Source organism: Chlorocebus sabaeus, chromosome 17 (assembly GCF_047675955.1).
Source record: "Chlorocebus sabaeus isolate Y175 chromosome 17, mChlSab1.0.hap1, whole genome shotgun sequence".
NCBI classification, from domain to species: domain Eukaryota; kingdom Metazoa; phylum Chordata; class Mammalia; order Primates; family Cercopithecidae; genus Chlorocebus; species Chlorocebus sabaeus.
In genome coordinates this window covers 59,558,668-59,583,865 of record NC_132920.1, presented here as the reverse complement: position 1 = coordinate 59,583,865, position 25,198 = coordinate 59,558,668, and the positions used below count along the sequence as shown (strand labels likewise).

The 25,198-nt window shown below is 36.0% G+C and overlaps 1 protein-coding gene across 22 annotated transcripts in view; it reads left to right on the top strand.

Moving 5' to 3' along the window:
- DST (dystonin) overlaps positions 1-25,198 on the top strand; it is a 486,601-nt gene that overhangs the window by 322,984 nt on the left and 138,419 nt on the right. For 12 of the 22 annotated variants that reach the window (XM_073006096.1, XM_073006083.1, XM_073006087.1 and 9 more), the window contains 8 exons: positions 808-970; positions 1,684-1,767; positions 3,743-3,850; positions 4,366-4,464; positions 14,486-14,614; positions 17,373-17,461; positions 18,404-18,539; positions 19,626-25,130. In XM_073006096.1, coding sequence (XP_072862197.1) covers positions 808-970; positions 1,684-1,767; positions 3,743-3,850; positions 4,366-4,464; positions 14,486-14,614; positions 17,373-17,461; positions 18,404-18,539; positions 19,626-25,130 — 6,313 coding nt within the window. Of the gene's footprint in view, positions 1-807; positions 971-1,683; positions 1,768-3,742; positions 3,851-4,365; positions 4,465-8,254; positions 10,985-11,551; positions 14,373-14,485; positions 14,615-17,372; positions 17,462-18,403; positions 18,540-19,625; positions 25,131-25,198 lie in introns of those variants that run through there. The other 10 variants (XM_073006092.1, XM_073006091.1, XM_073006090.1 and 7 more) reach the window with 2 other exon arrangements.

Genomic DNA, 25,198 nt, shown 5'->3' with positions numbered 1-25,198 from the left:
TAATATTCAAATAACCATGACTTAGTAAGAGCATGAAGCATGCATGTGATAGGGCCGTGTGTAGCTTCTATACTGGACTTAAGAAATGTAAATAAATGGAAATGCCCTGATGTTCATTTTAATTGAAGATACAAGAAAGTCAAAATCATTTCCTCAGTTACTGAATTAAAAAATATTTTAGGATTCATCTTAAAATAAATGAATTTGTGTCCTTTCTCATTCATTTTCATGCTTATATTAATGCAAATAAAATGCTTTTATGATACAGTGCCATTCTCAAAAAAATGAAATTATGTTCAAATGTGTGTTATTTCTGTAACAAATATGATGCATAGGTTTAATGTGGTAGTTTTTAAAATCATAGAGACAAGTATGTAATCACAGCTTCTGGAAAATACTCTCTGAGACCATGTTGAACCATTCATTGGACTACCTTATCGTTATTTCAAAACTGAACTGCCATTTGATGCAAGCCTTACTATTCAAGATACTGTAATTGATAATAATTATGGTTAAGTTTCCACTTTTCTTGCTTTTTAGCTTTAGCCTCTTGGGCTTGTTCCTAGAATAATCACTGTCACTAAATTGCACAACTCAAGGAGTAGAATGTTTATATTCAACCCAAAGCCAACAAGGAAGGCCCTTGGAGGTGTGTCTCAGGGTGCTGCAGCCTTGAGTTCTTTATACATACCCCTCTTGTGCTTAGTGCATTGTGGTCCAGTTATTTTGTCTCTCCCATCTCTACATCTTCCACCCTCCTGATGGATATTGTTGGACACTGTGACTATTCCGTTACTATTCTCTTAGGTTACGGGACTTAGAGGGCATTGGCAAATCACTGAAGTACTACAGAGATACTTACCACCCTTTAGATGATTGGATCCAGCAGGTTGAAACTACTCAGAGAAAGATTCAGGAAAATCAGCCTGAAAATAGTAAAACCCTAGCCACACAGTTGAATCAACAGAAGGTATGTAAAAATAACTCCCTCTACTGAAGTTATGTCTGCATTTGGTCGGTCATGCTCCTCATCTTCCTTTCTTATGTTAAATGAAAAAGTCACCAACTCTTTAGAGGAAGGTGGAGAGTATATCAAAAATATTAAAATCTTGCAACCCAAACCTACATACATGACTTATTTTTATTTCTTGGAAGTAGTTTTTGAAAGCATGAGTAATCCAAAAGTGGAGAGTGTTGGGATAGTTTTCAAATTCCTGATGATAATTTATTTAATCATAGGTATAGAAATCTCTTTGACACTTTGCTGGCCACAGTAGTTTTCTGGGTTCCTAAATAAGTAAAAATGGTTATCTTTGGAAAATTAAATACTACATTTGACAGAAAGTTTGAATGCTTTGCGATTTTTATTCTATCTTTAGGGGCCAGTCACAGATAGCTCTGTTTTTTTCAGGAATAGGTGCTGGCCAAGGGCATTGAGTCTGCTTTTAGATAATTCCTAAGGAGTTTAGTAATTTCTGCTTTGAAAGCCACATGGGGTGGGTCACTTCTGTGGCTTAATCTGGAAGTTTGTAATTTACCCATAAGGCAAGTTGCATATTAAGTGCAAAGGGCTAAGGAGCTATACCGTGAAGTGGTATAGATATGTCTTAGTTACTGAGCATCTTATGTAGTAGAATAGCTGAATTCCTTGTCATTTTTCTTCTGAACTGTGTATATTTATAGATGTTGGTGTCTGAAATAGAAATGAAACAGAGCAAAATGGACGAGTGTCAAAAATATGCAGAACAGTACTCAGCTACAGTGAAGGTAGGAAGATTCATTAACTTAAGTAAAATTTAATATTCAGGTATGTGATTCTACATGTACTTTCAAAGCCATGCAAGTCATTTCACTCAGTGTTAAAAACTAAAAAGAATCTTCATTTGAACTTTTTTGACACTTATCTAATAATTCTTTGTGAAATTAGTCACATGATAGCCCCCTAATTCATTCATCTTCTTCTCTCTCACATGTGTACACCCCTGCCACTCCCAGCCACCACAATAATTAGCTCTGTAGTTGGTTTCTTATCACTTTTCTCTCTTTCTTTCTTCTTTAACATTGTTAGGGTATTTCGTGGGAGAAATTCTAACTTTCTCACTTAGGGGGACACTTTTTATGCTTTTCAAGTTATCATTGATAACTTTTCAGTTTTAGCCTTCCAGATCCATAGTTCCATTGCTTAGCCGGGAAAGGGGGGCTACATAGGGCTACACTATTGTTACCTGTATTTCCATGAGCTTCCAAACAGATTGGGAAATTACCTGACCACCCTACATGTTTCTGATTTTGTCCCCATCTTGGAAGCATCTCCAGGATTGGATAGATTACTAAAAATGTAATTTTGCAGTACAGTCATGTGTTGCTTAACAAAGGGGATATGTTCCGAGAAATGCGTTGTTAGGTGATTTTTTCATTGTGTGAACATCATAGAGTGTACTCACATAAACCTAGATGTTATAGCTTTCTACACACAGGCTATATGGTACAGCCTCTTGCTCCTAGACTATAAACCTGTACAGCATGTTGCTGTACTGAATAGTGTAGGCAACTGTAATATAATGGTATCTATTTGTGTATCTAAACATAGAAAACGTATAATAAAAATAGGGAATACAATATAAAAAATGGTATACCTGTATAGAGCACCTACCATGAATGGAGCTTGCGGGACTAGAAGTTGCTTTGGGTGAGTTAGTGAGTGAGTTGTGAGTGAAGGTAAAGGCCTAGGACATTACCGTACACCTCTATAGAATTTATAAACACTATACACTTAGACTATACTAGTTTATAAAAAAATTTCTTCAATAATAAATTAACATTAACTTAATGTAACTTTTTTACATTATAAACTTGTAATTTTTTTGACCTTTTGACTCCTTTGTCATAACTCTTAGCTTAAAACAATGAACACATTATACAGCCATACAGAACATACAGAAGTATTTTCTTTCTTTTTATCTTTATTCTGTAAGCTTTTTTCTGTTTTTAATTTTTTTTGTTGTTGTTGTTTTTTCTTTTTTTTCTTACTTTTTGAACTTCTTTGTTAAAGCCTAAGACACAAACATACACATTAGCTTAGGCCTATGTAAAGTCAGGATCATCAGTATCACTGTCTTACACCTGCACATCCCACGGGAAGGTCTTCAGGGGCAATCACATGTACGGAGCCATCTGCTCCTATGATAATAATGCCTTCTTCTGGAATACTTTCTGAAGGACCTGTCTGAAACTGTTTTACAGTTAACTTTTTTTTTTTTTTTTTTTTAAATAAGTAGAAGTACACTCTAAAATAACAACGAAAAGTACAGTGTGGTAAATATATAGACCAGTAACATAGTCATTTATTACCAAGTATTACGTACTGAACATAATTGTATGTGCTATACTTTTGTATGACTGGCAGCACAGTAAGTTTGTTTACACCAGCATTGCCACAAACATGAGTAACGCATTGTGCCGTGACATCACTAGGCAATAGGTATTTTTCAGCTCCATTATAATTTTATGGGGCTACCATCATGTAGATAGTCTGTCCTTGACTGAAATATTGTCATGTGAAACATGACTATATTTTCTGTATTTAAACTTAATTTAATGAATCTAGGTTCTAATGATTTGTGTTAAATCACTAAAGTTAATTTAGTGAATCTAGGTTCTAATTATCTGTGTTAACTTAATGCAGAATGAAACTCTAGTGCTTTGCTTCAATTCATTTTATTTTATTGACTCCTTTATACAGGACTATGAATTACAAACAATGACCTACCGGGCCATGGTAGATTCACAACAAAAATCTCCAGTGAAACGCCGAAGAATGCAGAGTTCAGCAGATCTCATTATTCAAGAGGTAATAAAAGTATGACAGAAAGAGGGGGAAGGGCATAAAAGAAAGAACACTTTCTTTTTGAATTTTATTTTTTATTGTGGTAAAGCATGCATAGTATAAAACTTACCATTTTAACAATTTTAAATGTACTGTTTAATGGCATTGCAGTATATCACAATATTGTGCAACTGGTACTACTGTTTGTTTCCAGAACCTTTTCATCATCCCAAACAGAAAGTCTGTACCCAAAACAATACATTCTATTAAAGGTTTTTAAAAACCCTTTACGAATTTTTATTCAAGATTAATTATTAACTATAGAGATAAATAAATGTACTTCATGGTGAAATTTAGAAGAGAATTATCATTTACTATGATTTGCACAATAGTAATAAGCTCATTCTTACCATTTATTATGGGGGAGTTGTGTGTTTTGCTGTCTAAAAGCCTAGTTAATGTAATTATTATTCAAAATTCATTCAACTTATTAAGAGTTACGGAGGTAATGCTTTTATTATTTTTTTCCTTACTTGCAGTTCATGGACCTAAGGACTCGGTATACTGCTCTGGTCACTCTCATGACACAATATATTAAATTTGCTGGTGATTCATTGAAGAGGCTGGAAGAGGAGGAGGTAATCATTAACAGTGAGCAGCCTGTAAATATAAAGGAGCTAGAGATGAGCAGTAACTACAGTATAGTTTGGGAAAGCAAAACGTGTTTCGTGATAAATTTATGTGGCTAGAAGCAGATGTACAAATAAATGTTGAATTATAAAATTACAGTGAAAATGACTGAAGGCCTAGGATTTTAGTTTGTCTTTAAGATTCACTCAAATAGAAAGTTGTTTCATTTCATGACTTTACATTTTCACTTCGAGACTCTAATATGGTGGGGTTAATGTCTTGAATAAATTATGAAATTTTGGCAGTTTGGCAGAATATTTTTCAGCTTTCTCACAGCTGAGAAGTATACTTCTTTGAAGTATAGTTACTGCTGGTTTGATGTCTACAGGAATACTACATGAACACTTTTGTCTTAAGCATTTTAAATTAATTTGTATCTCAAGTTAAAATTATTGTACATAATGTAAAGATGCTAACTTAAAAGTAGTAGATGTTTTTACAAAATGATGATACTTTTAAGAATTTTGGAGTTTTGGGTTTTTTTTTTTTTGCAAAAAGATATAGCACATAGCATTTAAAAAGGCTATATAAATGCCATTCTGATTTGGAGAACTTCTGCAGCTTTGATTCTGCATTTAAAAATTATATTCAGAAATAGGAAGAGTAAGGAGTTGTTTATAAAAATCAATGGTCACCAAAGGCTCTTGTATCTAATGTAAAAGGGAGTATGCTATGCTTTATTATCTTGATATACTTTCTATTCCCCAGAACAGACAAAAATAGTAGAATGAATGTTGAAATAAATAAATTGTGGGACATTAGCCATTTTAAATTGGACTTTATTGAAATTCTAAAGGTGATTATGCTTAATGTAACTCCGTTCATATGAGAGCCGAAACAGCAGTAAACATCTATTGGATGTTACTTTCTCAGTTTCCTAAAAATGTGACCACTGTTATAAACTATTTTAGTCTGTTCAGAGTTAACAGTTTTCTGCAGCTAAATCACTAACATAGCTAATTGCAAGACTTTATAACACTCTTCCTTTGTGCTTAAGAGAAGCAGGATATTTGTGACCATCTTAATTGCATGCATCTTTCATCTATGAAAGAACATCCATAATTTTCTTATATTTTTAGTTTTTGAGAGATCTTATTCCATTTTAAATGGTATGCAGATCTTTTAAATTGTATATGCAGTAGTTAAATATAAAATAAAATAAGTTCTTTTCTTATAGTATGTATCTGATTATACATATATGGACCACTTACTTGATTTATCTGATGAAGCAGAATACTAGCAATTGATAGAAACAAAGAATATTTTAGAAGGCCGTAATTGAATGCAAGTTATTATTGTCGTCCTTAAAAATGTCAAAGATTTATAATTAATTGAAACCAGCAAATATGGTTATAGAAGAACAAGTAAAGGCTATAATTTAAAATAGATTTAAAAAAACTACCACTTAAGATTACATTAATGGAATGCCGTGTAAAAGATACATAGCTCAATTTTTAGACTCAAAAGATTGGTGTTTCTGCAACTGAGGTTTGAAGACCCACATGAAAAACCTTGGTTTAAAGCAGAATTTTCTATAATAAACATAAAATCAAAGATGGATGCAAGTTAATTTCAGAAGTAATACTGATTTAGTTAAAAGAAATGTTACTAAAAATATCTGTAATAGATATTAGATATGAGAGAGAGATTCTTTAGTCTACTGAGAACAAAATATTCAAAGTATTAATCACTGTGATTAAAGGGCAAGATTGAGGAAGATTTAGATAAAAGTTAAGGAAGTTATTTTTATACAATTAAGTTTGAGATCCACAAGAAAGCAAGTCAGCAATTGGACTAAATTATTTCTAGTAATTTTTCTCACATATGCTAAAAAACTCAAAGAGTTATCCAGACAACATGATTCTTTTTTTTTTTTCCCCCGAGACCTCTGTTGCCCAGGCTGGAGTGCAGTGGCGCGATCTCAGCTCACTGCAACCTGCGCCTCCTGGGTTCAAATAATTCACTGCCTCAGCCTTCTGAGTAGCTGGGATTACAGGCGCCTGCCACCACGCCAGGCTAATTTTTGTATTTTTAGTAGAGATGGGGTTTCACTATGTTGGCCAGGCTTGTCTTGAACTCCTGACCTCATAATCCACCCACCTTGGGCTTCCAAAGTGCTGGGATTACAGGCGTGAGCCACCACGCCCAGAATAGATTCTTAACAAATCCCTGCATTGACTAATGAAGACATTGAGGGTTCAACAACAGATATTTTCTTTCTGAGGGAATTTTTAGTTTTTTGAAATCTGAGCATGACCAAGAAAAAGAAATGGCTCACAATTTCTTAGCAATAGCTAAGTTTTAAAGGAGGTTTGATAAGGAACTGAGACTGTCTTAGAAATAACCTCCTTAAGAAATATTGAAAACTTAGTATTTAAATAGATAAAATGCTCACGTGTCACAGGATTGACCCTGATACTAAAATAAATAGAGTATTGGAGATAACAGGTTATGAGATTTGTTTCTGTATGAATTATTATTAGAAACCTTATTTAGGTTAGCAGAGAAAACGACTGAAATTCTCATCAAAATTATTGGAGATCAAGAAATTAGAGGAAGCAAAATAAGGTGTGTGGTCTGTAATAGAAATTAAATTCTTGAAATTCACCAAAGCTTCTCAATGAAAACAAACCGGTCTGAAATAATTTCTCTATTCCTGTTTAAATTATTTTATGGTGATCTTGAGTTGATGATACAAAACTAACAACTCTAGAGTATTAATAAAGAGAAATTAAATTGTAATTGTAAACTAATCCTGATCATGTAGTTCTGTAATCAGTGTAAAGCATACTCCTCCCAGCTGACATTGATTCTGTCCCTAGAAGAGTAAAAAATTTTTCTTATAATTTTTTGTATACGTTGGAGCTGAATCCCTAAGTATATATTTAAAAGCTATTATACTTAACAAATATCTTCATATTTATGGAGTATTTAAAGGTACTTGTCAAAGTGATTCATATGAGGCATGTTATTAACAACGGCAACAAAGTCTCTGAGGATATGAAGCACATCTTTTCCAAAGCCGTCAGGACTGTAGCTGCCTTTGCATTAGCAATTCTGGTGATTATAATTGTCATAATATGGCACGCATAAACAAATAAGGGATCTGACTTTACAAATTTCAAGTTATTATATAATTTTCCTTCTTCCCCATGTGATTTCCTAATTTGGCTCTGTGTTCTAAAATTCTGTGCTTTGCTTTTTTAACCATAAGACATGGGAATATAAGTATCATTTTTTAATTTCTATCAGGCTAGAAAACTAAATTATTTAGCGTCATTTGGTTCCTATGTGCTGGGTGTTCTTCCTACCTCTTAGGATTATGTTGCATGCAAGAAAAGAAAGGGCACCATTGTGAGAGTTTTATTTCCCACTTTGTCACTCACCCAATGTGAGTTTGCAGAATATCTATCTTCCTCATTTCTCCCTTTCCTCATCTGTCATAAGTTCCCTTCTTGCTATAAAATTCTAAGCTAGCTAATTTTTAAAATAAAATTATTCCTGAGGGACAAAAAGATATTCTTCAGAAAACCTGTCGTGAAGGATTTTTTGTCCTCTACTGCTGACTTTCTGAAGCTTCCTCTCTGAAGAAGGTGATGCTGCTGGTGGTGGTGGTGATAGCACTTGTTCTGCCTTTCAGTTCACTTGGTTTTGTAAGTACTTTTATGAACATTGATTCATACATTGTAAGCTATTTTGAACAGAACAGGCTTCACACTTTCAAAATGTCTCTTGTAGATTAAAAGGTGTAAGGAGACTTCTGAACATGGGGCATATTCAGATCTGCTTCAGCGTCAGAAGGCAACAGTGCTTGAGAATAGCAAACTTACAGGAAAGATAAGTGAGCTGGAAAGAATGGTAGCTGAACTAAAGAAACAAAAGTCCCGAGTAGAGGAAGAACTTCCGAAGGTCAGGGAGGCTGCAGAAAATGAATTGAGAAAGCAGCAGAGAAATGTAGAAGATATCTCTCTGCAGAAGATAAGGGCTGAAAGTGAAGCCAAGCAGTACCGCAGGGAACTTGAAACCATTGTGAGAGAGAAGGAAGCCGCTGAAAGAGAACTGGAGCGGGTGAGGCAGCTCACCATAGAGGCCGAGGCCAAAAGAGCTGCCGTGGAAGAGAACCTCCTGAATTTTCGGAATCAGTTGGAGGAAAACACCTTCACCAGAAGAACACTGGAAGACCATCTTAAAAGAAAAGATTTAAGTCTCAATGATTTGGAGCAACAAAAAAATAAATTAACAGAAGAATTAAGAAGAAAGAGAGACAATGAGGAAGAACTCTTGAAGCTGATAAAGCAGATGGAAAAAGACCTTGCATTTCAGAAACAGGTAGCAGAGAAACAGTTGAAAGAAAAGCAGAGAATTGAATTGGAAGCAAGAAGAAAAATAACTGAAATTCAGTATACATGTAGAGAAAATGCATTGCCAGTATGTGCAATCACACAGGCTACATCATGCAGGGCAGTAACAGGTCTCCAGCAAGAACATGACAAACAGAAAGCAGAAGAACTCAAACAGCAGGTAGATGAACTAACAGCTGCCAATAGAAAGGCTGAACAAGATATGAGAGAACTGACATATGAACTTAATGCCCTCCAGCTTGAAAAAACGTCATCTGAGGAAAAGGCTCGTTTGCTAAAAGATAAACTAGATGAAACAAATAATACACTCAGATGCCTTAAGTTGGAGTTGGAAAGGAAGGATCAGGCGGAGAAAGGGTATTCTCAACAACTCAAAGAGCTTGGTAGGCAATTGAACCAAACCACAGGTAAGGCTGAAGAAGCCATGCAAGAAGCTAATGATCTCAAGAAAATAAAGCACAATTATCAGTTAGAATTAGAATCTCTTCATCATGAAAAAGGGAAGCTACAAAGAGAAGTAGACAGAATCACAAGGGCACATGCCGTAGCTGAGAAGAGTATTCAGCATTTAAATTCACAAATTCATTCTTTTCAAGATGAGAAAGAATTAGAAAGACTACGAATCTGCCAGAGAAAATCAGATCATCTAAAAGAACAATTTGAGAAAAGCCATGAGCAGTTGCTTCAAAATATCAAAGCTGAAAAAGAAAATAATGATAAAATCCAAAGGCTCAATGAAGAATTAGAGAAAAGTAATGAGTGTGCAGAAATGCTAAAACAAAAAGTAGAGGAGCTTACTAGGCAGAATAATGAAACCAAATTAATGATGCGAAGAATTCAGGCAGAATCAGAGAATATAGTTTTAGAGAAACAAACTATCCAGCAAAGATGTGAAGCACTGAAAATTCAGGCAGATGGTTTTAAAGATCAGCTACGCAGCACAAATGAACACTTGCATAAACAGACAAAAACAGAGCAGGATTTTCAAAGAAAAATTAAATGCCTAGAAGAAGACCTGGCGAAAAGTCAAAATTTAGTAAGTGAATTTAAGCAAAAGTGTGACCAACAGAACATTATCATCCAGAATACCGAGAAAGAAGTTAGAAATCTGAATGCAGAGCTGAATGCTTCCAAGGAAGAGAAGCGACGTGGGGAGCAGAAAGTTCAGCTACAGCAAGCACAGGTGCAAGAGTTAAATAACAGGTTGAAAAAAGTACAAGATGAATTACACTTAAAGACCATAGAGGAGCAGATGACCCACAGAAAGATGGTTCTGTTTCAGGAAGAATCTGATAAATTCAAACAGTCGGCAGAGGAGTTTCGGAAGAAGATGGAAAAATTAATGGAGTCCAAAGTCATCACTGAAAATGATATTTCAGGCATTAAGCTTGACTTTGTGTCTCTTCAACAAGAAAACTGTAGAGCCCAAGAAAATGCTAAGCTTTGTGAAACAAACATTAAAGAACTTGAAAGACAGCTTCACCAGTATCGTGAACAAATGCAGCAAGGGCAGCACGTGGAAGCAAATCATTACCAAAAATGTCGGAAACTTGAGGGTGAGCTGATAGCCCAGAAGTGTGAGGTTGAAAACCTGAAGCAAAAAATGGACCAGCAGATCAAAGAGCATGAACATCAATTAGTTTTGCTCCAGTGTGAAATTCAAAAAAAGAACACAGCCAAAGACTGTACCTTCAAACCAGATTTTGAGATGACAGTGAAGGAGTGCCAACACTCTGGAGAGCTGTCCTCTAGAAACACTGGACACCTTCACCCAACACCCAGATCCCCTCTGTTGAGATGGACTCAAGAACCACAGCCATTGGAAGAAAAGTGGCAACATCGGGTTGTTGAACAAATACCAAAAGAAGTCCAATTCCAGCCACCAGGGGCTCCATTTGAGAAAGAGAAAAGCCAGCAGTGTTACTCTGAGTACTTTTCTCAGACAAGCACCGAATTACAGATAACTTTTGATGAGACAAACCCTATTACAAGACTATCTGAAATTGAGAAGATAAGAGACCAAGCCCTGAACAATTCTAGACCACCTGTTAGGTATCAAGATAACGCATGTGAAATGGAACTGGTGAAGCTTTTGACACCCTTAGAGGTATGCTCTGTGTTCTGAGACCTTATCAGCTACCTAATATCAAGTTTCTTCATTTGTTTCCTTTCTCTTCTAGACTAAATTTTTAAAACAATTTTGAATATGATTGGCTCTTTGTAGTTCTGACAGAAAAATAATTTTATACTTTTTCTGGTAACTTACTTGAATCTTTATTATAAATTAACACTTTAATTTTTGAATGTTTGAGATTAAACATACAGATGTAATAGATATACTGTTATATCTGTGGAGATACATTTTGAAATATGTGACTATCAAAAAAGCTAGAAGAACCAAGCAGTTAGCTTTAACTTCTAACATATTCTGTGGCTAGATTTTTGTCTTAGTCTTTAAAGATATAATTTTAATACCTTTAATTGTCATCTAAGATAAAATTCAGACTCTGAAAATAATATAATAGTTATTCCTGAACCCTCCTTGGTTTGAAAGTTTTCTTCTTTTCACTAATCTCATCTTTGTAATTCAAAGAATTATGTTTGGATTGAGAATGAGTAAAGTGACATAATGTTCTTGAGTTGACTTTTAACATTTTATAAATTCCTGTTACAGATAGCTAAGAACAAGCAGTATGATATGCATACAGAAGTCACAACATTAAAACAAGAAAAAAACCCAGTTCCCAGTGCTGAAGAATGGATGCTTGAAGGGTGCAGAGCATCTGGTGGACTCAAGAAAGGGGATTTCCTTAAGAAGGGCTTAGAACCAGAGATCTTCCAGAACTTTGATGGTGATCATGCATGTTCAGTTAGGGATGATGAATTTAAATTCCAAGGGCTTAGGCACACTGTGACTGCCAGGCAGTTGGTGGAAGCTAAGCTTCTGGACATGAGAACAATTGAGCAGCTGCGACTCGGTCTTAAGACTGTTGAAGAAGTTCAGAAAACTCTTAATAAGTTTCTGATGAAAGCCACCTCAATTGCAGGGCTTTACCTAGAATCTACAAAAGAAAAGATTTCATTTGCCTCAGCGGCCAAGAGAATCATAATAGACAAAATGATGGCTTTGGCATTTTTAGAAGCTCAGGCTGCAACAGGTTTTATAATTGATCCCATTTCAGGTCAGATATATTCTGTTGAAGATGCAGTTCTTAAAGGAGTTGTTGACCCCGAATTCAGAATTAGGCTTCTTGAGGCAGAGAAGGCAGCTGTGGGATATTCATATTCTTCTAAGACATTGTCAGTGTTTCAAGCTATGGAAAATAGAATGCTTGACAGACAAAAAGGTAAACATATCTTGGAAGCCCAGATTGCCAGTGGGGGTGTCATTGACCCCGTGAGAGGCATTCGTGTTCCTCCAGAAATTGCTCTGCAGCAGGGGTTGTTGAATAATGCCATCTTACAGTTTTTACATGAGCCATCCAGCAACACAAGAGTTTTCCTTAATCCCAATAACAAGCAAGCTCTGTATTACTCAGAATTACTGCGAATGTGTGTATTTGATGTAGAGTCCCAATGCTTTCTGTTTCCATTTGGGGAGAGGAACATTTCCAATCTCAATGTCCAAAAAACTCATAGAATTTCTGTAGTAGATACTAAAACAGGGTCAGAATTGACTGCGTATGAGGCTTTCCAGAGAAACCTGATTGAGAAAAGTATATATCTTGAACTTTCAGGACAGCAATATCAGTGGAAGGAAGCTACATTTTTTGAATCCTATGGGCATTCTTCTCATATGCTGACTGATACTAAAACAGGATTAAATTTCAATATTAATGAGGCTATAGAGGAGGGAACAATTGACAAAGCCTTGGTCAAAAAGTATCAGGAAGGTCTCATCACACTTACAGAACTTGCTGATACTTTCCTGAGCCGGTTAGTTCCCAAGAAAGATTTGAACAGTCCTATTGCAGGGTATTGGTTGACTGCTAGTGGGGAAAGGATCTCTGTACTAAAAGCCTCCCGTAGAAATTTGGTTGATCGGATTACTGCCCTCAGATGCCTTGAAGCCCAAGTCAGTACAGGGGGCATAATTGATCCTCTTACTGGCAAAAAGTACCGGGTAGCCGAAGCTTTGCATAGAGGCCTGGTTGATGAGGGGTTTGCCCAGCAGTTGCGGCAGTGTGAATTAGTAATCACAGGGATTGGCCATCCCATCACTAACAAAATGATGTCAGTGGTGGAAGCTGTGAATGCAAATATCATAAATAAGGAAATGGGAATCCGATGTTTGGAATTTCAATACTTGACAGGAGGGTTGATAGAGCCACAGGGTCACTCTCGATTATCAATAGAAGAGGCTCTCCAAGTAGGTATTATAGATGTCCTCATTGCCACAAAACTCAAAGATCAAAAGTCATATGTCAGAAATATAATATGTCCTCAGACAAAAAGAAAGTTGACATATAAAGAAGCCTTAGAAAAAGCTGATTTTGATTTCCACACAGGACTTAAACTGTTAGAAGTATCGGAGCCCTTGATGACAGGAATTTCTAGCCTCTACTATTCTTCCTAACAGGACATGTTTAAATAACTGTGCAAGGGGTGATGCTGGCTGGTTCATGCCACTTTTTCAGAGTATGATCGTATCGGCTACGTATGCAGTCTGTGAATTATGTAACATACTCTTTCTTGAGGCCTGCAAATTGCTGAGTGCTCAAAGTAGAGTAAGTTTTAAATTGAAAATTACATAAGATTTAATGCCCTTCAAATGGTTTCATTTAGCCTTGAGAATGGTTTTTTGAAACTTGGCCACACTAAAATGATTTTTTTTTTACATAGAATATGGGATAAACTTGATGAACTGGAAGTTCATAGCATCATTTCTTCAGAACTCCCCTTCATTGAATAGTGATCATTTATTAAATGATACACTGCACTCACTGAAAGAACATGTCATGAAGCACCGCGGAATCAAAGAGAAAGATATAAATTCGTTCCCACAGCCTTCAAGCTGCAGTGTTTTAGATTGCTTCAAAAAATGAAAAAGTTTTGCCTTTTTCTGTATATCGTGACCTTCTTTGCATATTAAAATATTTACCACAACATCTCATTTCTAGTTAAGTCTTTGCACTTGAAAGCTAACGTTATGAATATTGTGTGTTGGAGGAGGGGAAGGATTTTTCTTCATTCTGTGTGTCTTCCTTATGTGTATAGTAGACATTCTGTATTCTATCAGCCTTCTATGATACCTTTTTGTCAGTACAATTATGATTGTAATGCTAATGCAAAGGCAGCAATTCAAAGATCTTCTAGTGCTTCATGAATAAAGTTGAGATTTAAAATTTGTGACATTGATGGAACAGCTGGGAGGTTAGACCAGTCATTAAGGAATGTATGCCATAGCTTTCTTTGCTACCATAAACATTTTGGAGGTGCACCTGCTATGTGACATGGCAAATATGGTTAAGTGAATGAATAAAATGTTTTAGTAACCTGTGTGTGATGAAGAAAACATTTTTACGTTCTTGTTTGCTATGGAGAGGTCAGTTTAATAGCTAAGTCATTTAATGGAGTGTATATTTTTCTTACCGCTCACAACTGTCAGAAGTCACTGGAAGAAGAAAAGAAAGAGCATGTTGAAAAAGCCAAAGAATTGCAGAAATGGGTATCAAATATCAGCAAGACCTTGAAAGATGCAGAGAAGGCTGGGAAACCTCCCTTCTCTATGCAAAAGGTATTCACAGAAGTCCTGGTTTAACAATAATAATATCAGAGATGTTAACTGAGTTGACACAGTTTACCTAGCACAATGTTTAATTTTTACCTTAATTTTCCCATTGTTATAGGCCACTATAATCCAAATCAGAATGATTAAATAACTTGCCCAAAGAATCAAAGTTAGTGTGTGGCAGAAGAAGCCGTTTAATTCCAAAGCCTGAATGATACATATTGTTCTTATTTTTTAGTAAATGAATTCAGTATACTGCTTTTCCTAATAGTTAGGTCTGCTTCCTGATTATTACAATGAGAATAGCTGAAGAGCATAGTCATTCTGTTTTATGTCTAGAGTAGATCCATGCACTCCATGTCATAAAGATATGTCATCTTATTCTTACAGATGTAAACATAAAAAGTTTCAAGAACAATGAAAATACACACCAGGGTATTAACATTCTTGATTATTGATTTTAGTTGTGCTTTTCTGGGTCTTTTCCATCTCATAAGGAAGTGTCTACAGTCAATCACTGGAAATTCTAGATACCGTCTTTTATCCTAGTGAATTCTTTAGTCTTAATGGGCTATCTTCTGTATCCCAACTGCTTAGTGTTATGTTGGATGGCCACAGCTTGGGAGATGTCCCTGGTATCTATTGGACTGTACCACTTGAAGCTCTTAGGATGTTGGTAGTTGGGGTGTAAATTTTAATACTGCTGCTGCTGGCGATAGCAGTGGGATTGTTGCTGTATTAAAAAAATAAATTTCCACTAAGATAAGAAGGATTTTTCTCAAGGAATACTTTCCTACACTGCCCTCCTGCTCTTGTCTGACATTTAGAAATTTCAAGGGCTATCATCCACTCTTAATATGTAGCTCCCACTTTATCTAGCTCTGCATCAGTATTTGTCATCTATTAAAATAGACATTGTTGATACAACTAAATAGGGGAAAGCATCAGTGACTTGTCTTATTTTGGCTGTGATATGAGGCAAGTGTTCCTTATTTGAGGTTCTTCCTTGGAGAAGTTTATAGACCAGAGTATATACTTGAAACGTTGCTCAATTGAAATAAAGTATTCACTCATCGTCTTACATACTATATATGTGAGATGTGGAAGATACGTGGGAGATGTAGGAAAACACTTGCATTTGGTGCTTTACACCAAAAAGCTTCAAGTAATTTTAATACATATATTTCATGTAAAATATCCTTTTCCCTTTTTTTCCCCTCATTAAATAGACAACTAAAATGGGGACATAAAGCTTAACAAAATGCGCTGGGATAATAAGTTTCTTTTAAGAAATATGGATTATAAATCCTTGGTATTTTTATATTCTGTAGTTTTTTTTTAAATATGTATACATATTTATATATTTGAGACAGGGTCTTGCTCTGTCACCCAGGCTGGAGTGCAGTGGCATGATCACAGCTCACTGGAGCCGCAACCTTCCAAGCTCAAGTGATCCTCCTGCCTCAGCCTCCCAAGTAGCTGGAACTGCAGACACATGCCACCACACCTGGCAAATTAAAAAAAATTTTTTGTAGACCTTCTTTAGTTTTAAATTCTCCAAAACATTACTAAGTCAGATTTAGACCTAGTACCCTAGATACTTCTTAATGCAGATGATGGCATTAATTATAACTAAGAACAGTTGATGGTTGTTCTGTTAAAGGAAATTTTAGTTAATATAAGTGTGTCCTTCAAAAGTCAATGCAGCCTCATGATTATCTATAGTCATGAAAAATAAACTTTAAATTGACTCTGAATAAACTTCATTGGCCCATTATTTCCTCTTATTTCTGCTCATTTAAAAGAATGGCAATTTCTGAAATAAGGGATTTGGAAATGATATACTGAGGGATTAGGAGAAAGTATTATGACCTCTGGCTTTTCCCCAAACAGATCAATTTTATTTCTCTGACAGATGACAGTCACAGATGACTTTTACAAAGTGGGTCTTAGCTTTAGAAATTAATTTTTTTAATAGTTAAAAATTTTTTTTAGTTAGGATCTTACTCTGTCGCTCATGTGGGAGTGTAGTGGCACGACCTCAGCTCACTGTAACCTCCCCTTCCCCCGCTCAAGCAATTCTGCCTCAGCCTCCTGAGTAGCTTGGACTACAGGCATGAGCCAAAAATACTTGGATACTTTTTGTGTTTTTCGTAAAGACAAGATTTCACCATGTTGCCCAGGCTAGTCTCAAACGCCTGAGCTCAAAACAATCTGCCTGCCTTGGCCTCCCAGAGTGCTGGGATTACAGGCATGAGCCACCGCTCTCAGCTAGAAATTCTTTATTCTGGGTCTGTATACCTACAGATTATTACTTCCGCCATAATTTTTTCAAAAGGAGTATTGTATCTAGGAGCTTGGCAGAAGGAAGATGCCCTTTGGAAGTAGTGTCCCACAGTCTTGTGTCTGTTTGAGTACCGCAGTGCACAAGGATGACACTGGGCCAGTGCTGAGTGCCCACCTGCAGGTGGAGGCCACCTTTATCCACAGCTGGACTAGGACAGATGCAGGAAATGTATAATGTATTATTATTTTCTCTTGAAAATGACGGCATTAAGGATAGAGAGAGGAGCTTTCCTGGTGGATTCTAAATAAAATACTCTTATCTAGACCTATGGATGGCTAATAACTGATAGGTTATTCACTTGGGTCACCCAGAAAACAGACTAGATTTTGACTAAAGCTTGATGAATTTCTTTTTTTTAAATACTGTTGTTTACTCCTTTTGGAGGAAGAGTTTGAATGTGCCTTCTTTACCTTACAGATCTCCAGTGAGGAAATATCAACCAAAAAGGAACAGTTATCGGAAACACTTCAAGCTATGCAGCTTTTTTTGGCAAAACATGGAGATAAGTATGTTGGTTGTCATTAGCTCTTTTATTCTAAGTGGGGAAGTGTTCTTAAAAGCTTTCAGCAAAACAGAGGTGGTAAATTTTCATTGCAGTGTTAAAAATGGGACTCAGACTAATCACAATTTAATTAATAGTAAAGAGTATCAACTTAGTAATTTGATTGTCACTTTTAATCTTTCTTACAACTTTGAAATGTTCTTATTATCCCCATGGAAACAGGCTCAGAGCTTAAGAATTAATAGCAAGTGAGAGGTAGAGTACAGACTCCAAGTCAAGTCTTAAATCTAAGTAGTACTCTGTGAGACTTATTGTTTGGAAAATATTTATAAATATGGTCTTCATTTTCTTAGCTGAGACCTATGGCAGCTTCATTTCTCGTATTTTATCCCTACCTTTTGCAACAAAGCACTTTGTATATTTCAATCAATGCTTCACTCAGGGAAGGAATCCACCTTTTTCTTAAACCTTTTTGGATGTCCTCCTTAGGATTATTTCAGAATGGCTTTATAGTACACCTTAGCAGATCAGGTTAATCCCCTTATAAATTTCCTCCTTTATTTGTGCTTTAGTCTAAACAAGTTTCATCTTGAGAAATGGTACTGATGGAAATGGAAATCCCCTTTTACATGTTGGGATTAACAATGAGATCTTACCCTCTGTCAGATAGCAGCAATTGTTATTTTGGAAGTTTGTATGTTAAATAAGTGTCAATACATTAGTTTACACCCTTTCCTTCAGTCCTTTTCTCAGGCAAGGGAAAGATCCTTAGATATTTTTAAGGCCATTCTTAATTTTTCTATAGTCATACTGAGACCGGAGCAATATGTATGTGAGACTATATTTTATTTTACGATAATGTGACAAAATTTTTGAACCTAATACATCATCTTTATCTCTTGAGGATGACTTGCATTAGTCTTTTTATCATTTCTGGTTATTTTAGAATGACAGATGAAGAAAGAAATGAATTGGAAAAACAAGTGAAAACTCTTCAAGAAAGTTATAATTTATTATTCAGTGAATCTCTGAAACAGCTACAAGAATCACAAACCTCAGGAGATGTAAAGGTAGAGGAGAAGGTAATATTATTTATTTAAACACGAGGCTGTTTCAAGAAGCTTAGTTTGATTGCATGGCTCTGGAAATCTATGTCAATAATAAAGAAATGACCTTGAATTTTGTACGTAGTTAAAACATGGATTGAGTTTATTTAAATGTTTGGAGATTCCAGTGTTGTTTATTAAATGCAATCTTATACATGCTGATCATCAGTTTCTGTGACATCTTAATCTCTCTGCCTTGCATGGTAAAAGAAAAAGATCATTCATTCTTCTAACTCTTCTCTTTAAAAGCCATTCTTCTGGTATAGTAGGTATTTTAATATGATAGACTATAAAAGAGCCTGTGGGTCATCTCTAAAGGTGGCATTAATGTATTATAGAGTTTGTTTGATTTTCAGAGATATCCATGAGATTTATTTGAGTACTACAAGGCCATACATTATAGTGAGGGTGCCCTAGCATCTTCTTAAAAGTGTAAATCATTTAAAATTTGACTGGTACTTAAACTTTTAAAACTTGACAGTGTATATCAACAGGCCTAACATAATATTCAGTATTGAAAAAGTTATCTTTATATTTAATTTCATTACTCCTGGGAATACTTTCCACATAATTTGTCACATTTTAGGGGTATGTAACAATTTTTCTAGTTTCTTAGTTTTTGACTATCTTTGAAGAAGTCTGTATGCTGTAAACATCAATAGCATAGGGTTTGATAATCTCTTTCATGCCACTAGACTCTAATCTCACCTAAATGCAGAAAGCATGGTTTGCCTTCTCGATATGTGTTCTGTTTTCTCACTATCATCATATACTCTGTTGTGTCCTCACTAACCTTGTCAATATACACGATATTAAGTTTTCAATTCACAGATGCATGTTGTTTTCAAAGCTTTTATCACATCCTGTGCTGTTGAATAGATCACTGACATAGATCACTTGTGCATTTGAACTGCCTAACATTCACAACATTGCTGCGCCTTGGTAAGTAGAGGATTTTTATGTTGAAATGTATTATTTACTTTTTAAAAAACCTAACTTGCATGAAACTCCACCCACCCTTGTGAAACAGAGTGACCTGAGATTTTTGCATTTTCCTTTCAGCTGGATAAAGTGATTGCAGGCACCATCGATCAGACAACTGGAGAAGTCCTTTCAGTCTTTCAAGCAGTTTTAAGAGGCCTCATTGACTATGACACAGGAATTAGGTTGCTCGAGACACAGCTAATGATTTCTGGTCTAATTTCACCAGAATTAAGAAAGTCCTTTGACCTTAAAGATGCCAAAAGTCATGGCCTTATTGATGAACAAATTCTGTGCCAACTCAAAGAACTAAATAAAGCTAAGGAGATTATTTCTGCTGCGTCACCTACCACAATTCCAGTACTGGATGCTCTGGCTCAAAGCATGATATCAGAATCCATGGCCATCAAAGTTCTTGAGATACTGCTTTCTACAGGCTCTCTGGTTATTCCAGCCACAGGAGAACAGTTGACCCTACAGAAGGCTTTCCAACAGAACTTGGTTTCCTCAGCATTATTTTCTAAAGTTCTGGAAAGGCAAAATATGTGCAAAGATCTTATTGACCCCTGCACCTCTGAGAAGGTTTCTTTAATAGATATGGTACAAAGAAGTACTTTACAGGAAAACACGGGGATGTGGCTTCTACCTGTGAGACCACAAGAAGGAGGTAGAATAACATTAAAATGTGGAAGAAACTTAAGCATTTTAAGAGCAGCTCATGAAGGTCTCATAGATCGTGAAACCATGTTTAGGTTGTTAAGTGCACAGCTTCTTTCTGGAGGTCTGATCAATTCCAATTCTGGCCAAAGAATGACTGTTGAAGAAGCTGTCAGAGAAGGGGTGATTGACAGGGACACTGCTAGCAGTATCCTCACATATCAGGTTCAAACTGGTGGAATCATCCAGTCAAACCCTGCCAAGCGTTTAACTGTAGACGAAGCAGTACAGTGTGATTTAATAACGTCTAGCAGTGCTCTTCTGGTACTGGAAGCTCAACGAGGCTATGTTGGACTCATTTGGCCCCATTCTGGTGAAATATTTCCCACATCATCTTCCTTGCAGCAAGAGTTGATTACAAATGAATTGGCCTACAAAATCCTGAATAGCAGGCAAAAAATAGCTGCTCTTTATATTCCAGAAAGTTCTCAAGTCATTGGTTTGGATGCTGCCAAACAGCTAGGAATTATAGACAATAACACAGCATCAATTTTAAAAAATATAATACTGCCTGATAAAATGCCAGATTTAGGAGATTTAGAAGCTTGTAAAAACGCCAGAAGATGGCTTTCTTTTTGTAAATTTCAACCCTCCACAGTTCATGATTACAGACAAGAAGAGGATGTTTTTGATGGAGAAGAACCTGTCACTACTCAGACCTCAGAACAAACTAAAAAATTATTTCTATCTTATTTAATGATAAATAGCTATATGGATGCAAACACAGGGCAAAGGCTTTTGCTGTACGATGGAGACTTGGATGAGGCTGTTGGCATGCTACTGGAAGGCTGTCATGCAGAATCTGATGGAGATACAGCCATAAAAGAATGTCTCGATGTCTTAAGCTCCTCTGGTGTATTTCTTAATAATGCTTCAGGTAGAGAAAAGGAGGAATGTACAACTGCACCAAGTAGTTTCAATAAATGTCACTGTGGAGAACCTGAACATGAAGAGACTCCTGAAAATAGAAAGTGTGCTGTAGATGAAGAATTTCATGAAATGGGAAATAATGTTATCAATAGTGAATTTTCTCAGTCAGAAAAACCGGCAAGTACAATATCAATTGATCCTAAAGTTAACAGTTCACCCAGTGTGTGTGTTCCCAGTCCCATATCATATTTAACACAGACTGAACTTGCAGACATTAGCATGCTTAGAAATGACTCTGAAAACATACTTACAAACTATGAAAATCAAAGCCAAGTGGAAACAAATGAACATGCAAGTGAATGTAGTCATTCTAAAAACATTCAAAACTTTCCAGGTGATTTGATAGAAAATCCTATTGTAAAATCAAAAATGAATAAATTCTGTGGTGTGAATGAAACAGAGAATGAAGATAATACAAACAGGGATTCGCCTATCTTTGACTATTCCCCCAGGCTAAGTGCCTTGTTAAGTCATGATAAATTGAGGCACAGTCAGGGAAGTTTTAATGACACACACACCCCAGAGAGCAATGGAAATAAGTGTGAAGCCCAAACGTTATCATTCAGTGACAAAACCATGTTATCAGGTCAAAGAATAGGAGAAAAATTTCAAGACCAGTTTCTGGGAATTGCGGCTATTAACATCAGTTTACCAGGAGAGCAGTATGGACAGAAATCTTTAAATATGATTTCTAGTAATCCTCAAGTACAATGTCACAATGATAAATACATTTCAGATACTTCTGGTGAGGATGAGAAAACACATCCTGGTTTTCAGCAGATGCCTGAAGACAAGAAAAATGAGTCTGAAGTAGAAGAGTATTCCTGTGCTGTGACTCCAGGGGGTTATACTGATAATGCCGTTGTATCTCTTACCTCTGCTACACCATTGTTTGATGAAACCATCAGTGCTAGTGACTATGAAACGTCACTGCTGAATGATCAGCAGAATGACACAGGAACAGACACTGATAGTGATGATGATTTTTACGATACTCCCTTGTTTGAAGACGATGACCATGATTCTCTGCTTCTTGATGGTGATGATCATGATTGCCTGCACCCTGAGGACTATGACACACTGCAAGAGGAAAACGATGAGATGGCTTCTCCTGCTGATGTTTTTTATGATGTCTTAAAAGAGAACGAAAATTCCATGGTTCCCCAGGGGGCACTAGCTTGTAGCTTAAGTGTGAAGGGCAAAGCACAGTGTTGTCAGGATTTCCTCATGGATGTTGAGAAAGATGAATTAGATTCTGGTGAAAAAATACATTTAAATCCCGTTGGCTCAGATAAGGTGAATAGACAGTCGCTGGAAACTGGATCAGAAAGGGAATGCACAAATATCCTTGAAGGAGATGAATCTGACTCATTGACTGATTATGATATTGTAGGAGGAAAAGAGAGCTTCACTGCATCATTAAAATTTGATGACAATGGCAGTTGGAGAGTAAGAAAGGAAGAGTATGTAACTGTACAGGAATTTCACTCTGATACTGATCATTTAGATTCTATGCAAAGTGAAGAAAGTTATGGGGATTATATATATGACAGTAATGATCAGGATGATGATGATAATGATGGCATTGATGAAGAAGGAGGATGTATAAGAGATGAGAATGGAAAGCGCAGGTGCCAAGATGTGGCTGAAGATACGGATATCCAGTTGTGTGCCTCTATTGTAAATGAAAACAGTGATGAAAATAAAAATATTAATAAAATGATTCTTCTGGATAAAATGCACAGTTGTAGCTCTTTAGAAAAACAGCAAAGGGTAAATGTTGTACAGCTAGCATCACCTAGTGAAAATAGCTTAGCTACTGAAGAAAGCAACCTTCCAGAATATACAATTGAGATTGTTGGAAAAAGCAAAGAAAATCTGTTGAATCATGAGATGGTACTTAAGGATTTATTGCTGCCTATCATTAAAGACACTGAATGTGAAAAAACTTTTGGCCCTGCCAGTATTTCACATAATAATAATATCAGTTCAACTTCTGAATTAGGTAATGATCTGGCAAACACAAAGGTTAAGTTGATTCAAGGGTCAGAATTGCCAGAATTGACTGATTCTGTGAAAGGTAAAGATCAGTATTTTAAGAATATGGCACCAAAAATTGACTCATCTCTTGATCACATCATATGTACTGAGCCTGATTTGATGGGAAAACCTGCTGAGGGAAGCCATTTGTCATCGATAGCCTCTGTAACTGACAAAGATCCTCAAGGAAATGGAAGCGATCTCATTAAAGGGAGAGACGGCAAAAGTGATATTCTAATAGAAGATGAAACATCAATTCAGAAAATGTACTTGGGTGAAGGAGAAGTGCTTGTAGAAGGTCTAGTAGAAGAAGAAAATAGGCATCTCAAACTTTTGCCTGGTGAAAATACAAGGGATAGTTTCAAGTTAATTAATAGTCAGTTTCCATTTTCACAAATCACAAACAATGAAGAACTTAATCAGAAAGGAAGCCTTAAAAAAGCAACTGTAACTCTTAAAGATGAACCAAATAATCTACAAATAATAGTTAGTAAAAGTCCTGTTCAGTTTGAGAATCTTGAAGAAATTTTTGACACATCAGTTTCCAAAGAGATGAGTGATGACATCACTTCAGACATTACATCATGGGAAGGGAATACACATTTTGAGGAGTCATTCACTGATGGACCTGAGAAAGAGCTTGATCTGTTTACTTATTTAAAACATTGTGCTAAAAATATAAAAGCAAAAGGTGTAGCCAAACCAAATGAAGATGTCCCAAGCCATGTTTTAATAACTGCCCCTCCCATGAAAGAACATTTACAATTAGGAGTTAATAATACAAAAGAGAAGTCCACTAGTACCCAAAAAGACTCACCTGTTAATGAGATGATCCAAAGTAATGATCTTTGTAGTAAAGAAAGCATCTCAGGAGGAGGAACAGAAATTTCTCAGTTCACACCAGAAAGTATTGAAGCCACACTTTCAATATTATCTCTTAAACATGTAGAAGATGTTGGGAAAAATGATTTTCTGCAGTCAGACCAGTGTGCAAATGGTTTAGGAAATGATAACTCCAGTAACACTTTAAATACTGACTATTCATTCTTAGAAATTAGTAATAAGAAAGAAAGAATCGAGCAACAGCTACCAAAAGAACAAGCCTTGTCTCCAAGACCCCAAGAAAAGAAGGTTGAGATTCCCGAATTGTCTCAGGTGTTTGTGGAGGATGTAAAGGATATCTTCAAAAACAGGTTGAAAGAAGGTCATATGAACCCTCAAGAGGTTGAAGAACCTTCAGCCTGTGCAGACACTGAAATTTTAGTTCAAAATTTAATTAAACAGATTACCACATCACAGTTGGTAAATGAAGCATCTACTGTGCCCAGCGACTCTCAGATGAGTGACTCGTCTGGAGTTTCCCCCATGAGTAACTCATCAGAATTAAAGGCAGAAAGTAGAGATGATCCTTTCTGTCTTGGAAATCTTAAGTCTGAGCTTCTCCTTAATATATTGAAGCAAGATCAACATAGCCAGAAAATTACAGGACTATTTGAATTGATGAGAGAATTAACTCATATGGAGTATGACCTAGAGAAAAGAGGCATTACATCTAAAGTACTTCCACTGCAACTTGAAAATATTTTCTACAAGCTGCTTGCTGATGGATATTCAGAAAAAATAGAACGTGCTGGAGACTTTAATCAAAAAGCATGTTCTACATCTGAGATGATGGAAGAAAAGCCACACATTCTTAGTGATATTAAAAGCAAAGAAGTAAACCACTATTCTCCTAATTTAGAAACTGTAAAAGAAATTGGACTAGAAAGCTCTACTGTGTGTGCATCAGCATTGCCAAGAGATGAGAAGCTTAAGGATCTGTGTGATGATTTCCCAAGCCATTTGGAATGTATTTCAGGGTCAAAAGAAATGGCTTCTGGAGATAGCTCAACCGAACAAGTAAGTTGACTTATACATTTTGTACAGAAATAGCTGCATGAACCATGTGAGAATAATCCCATACCATT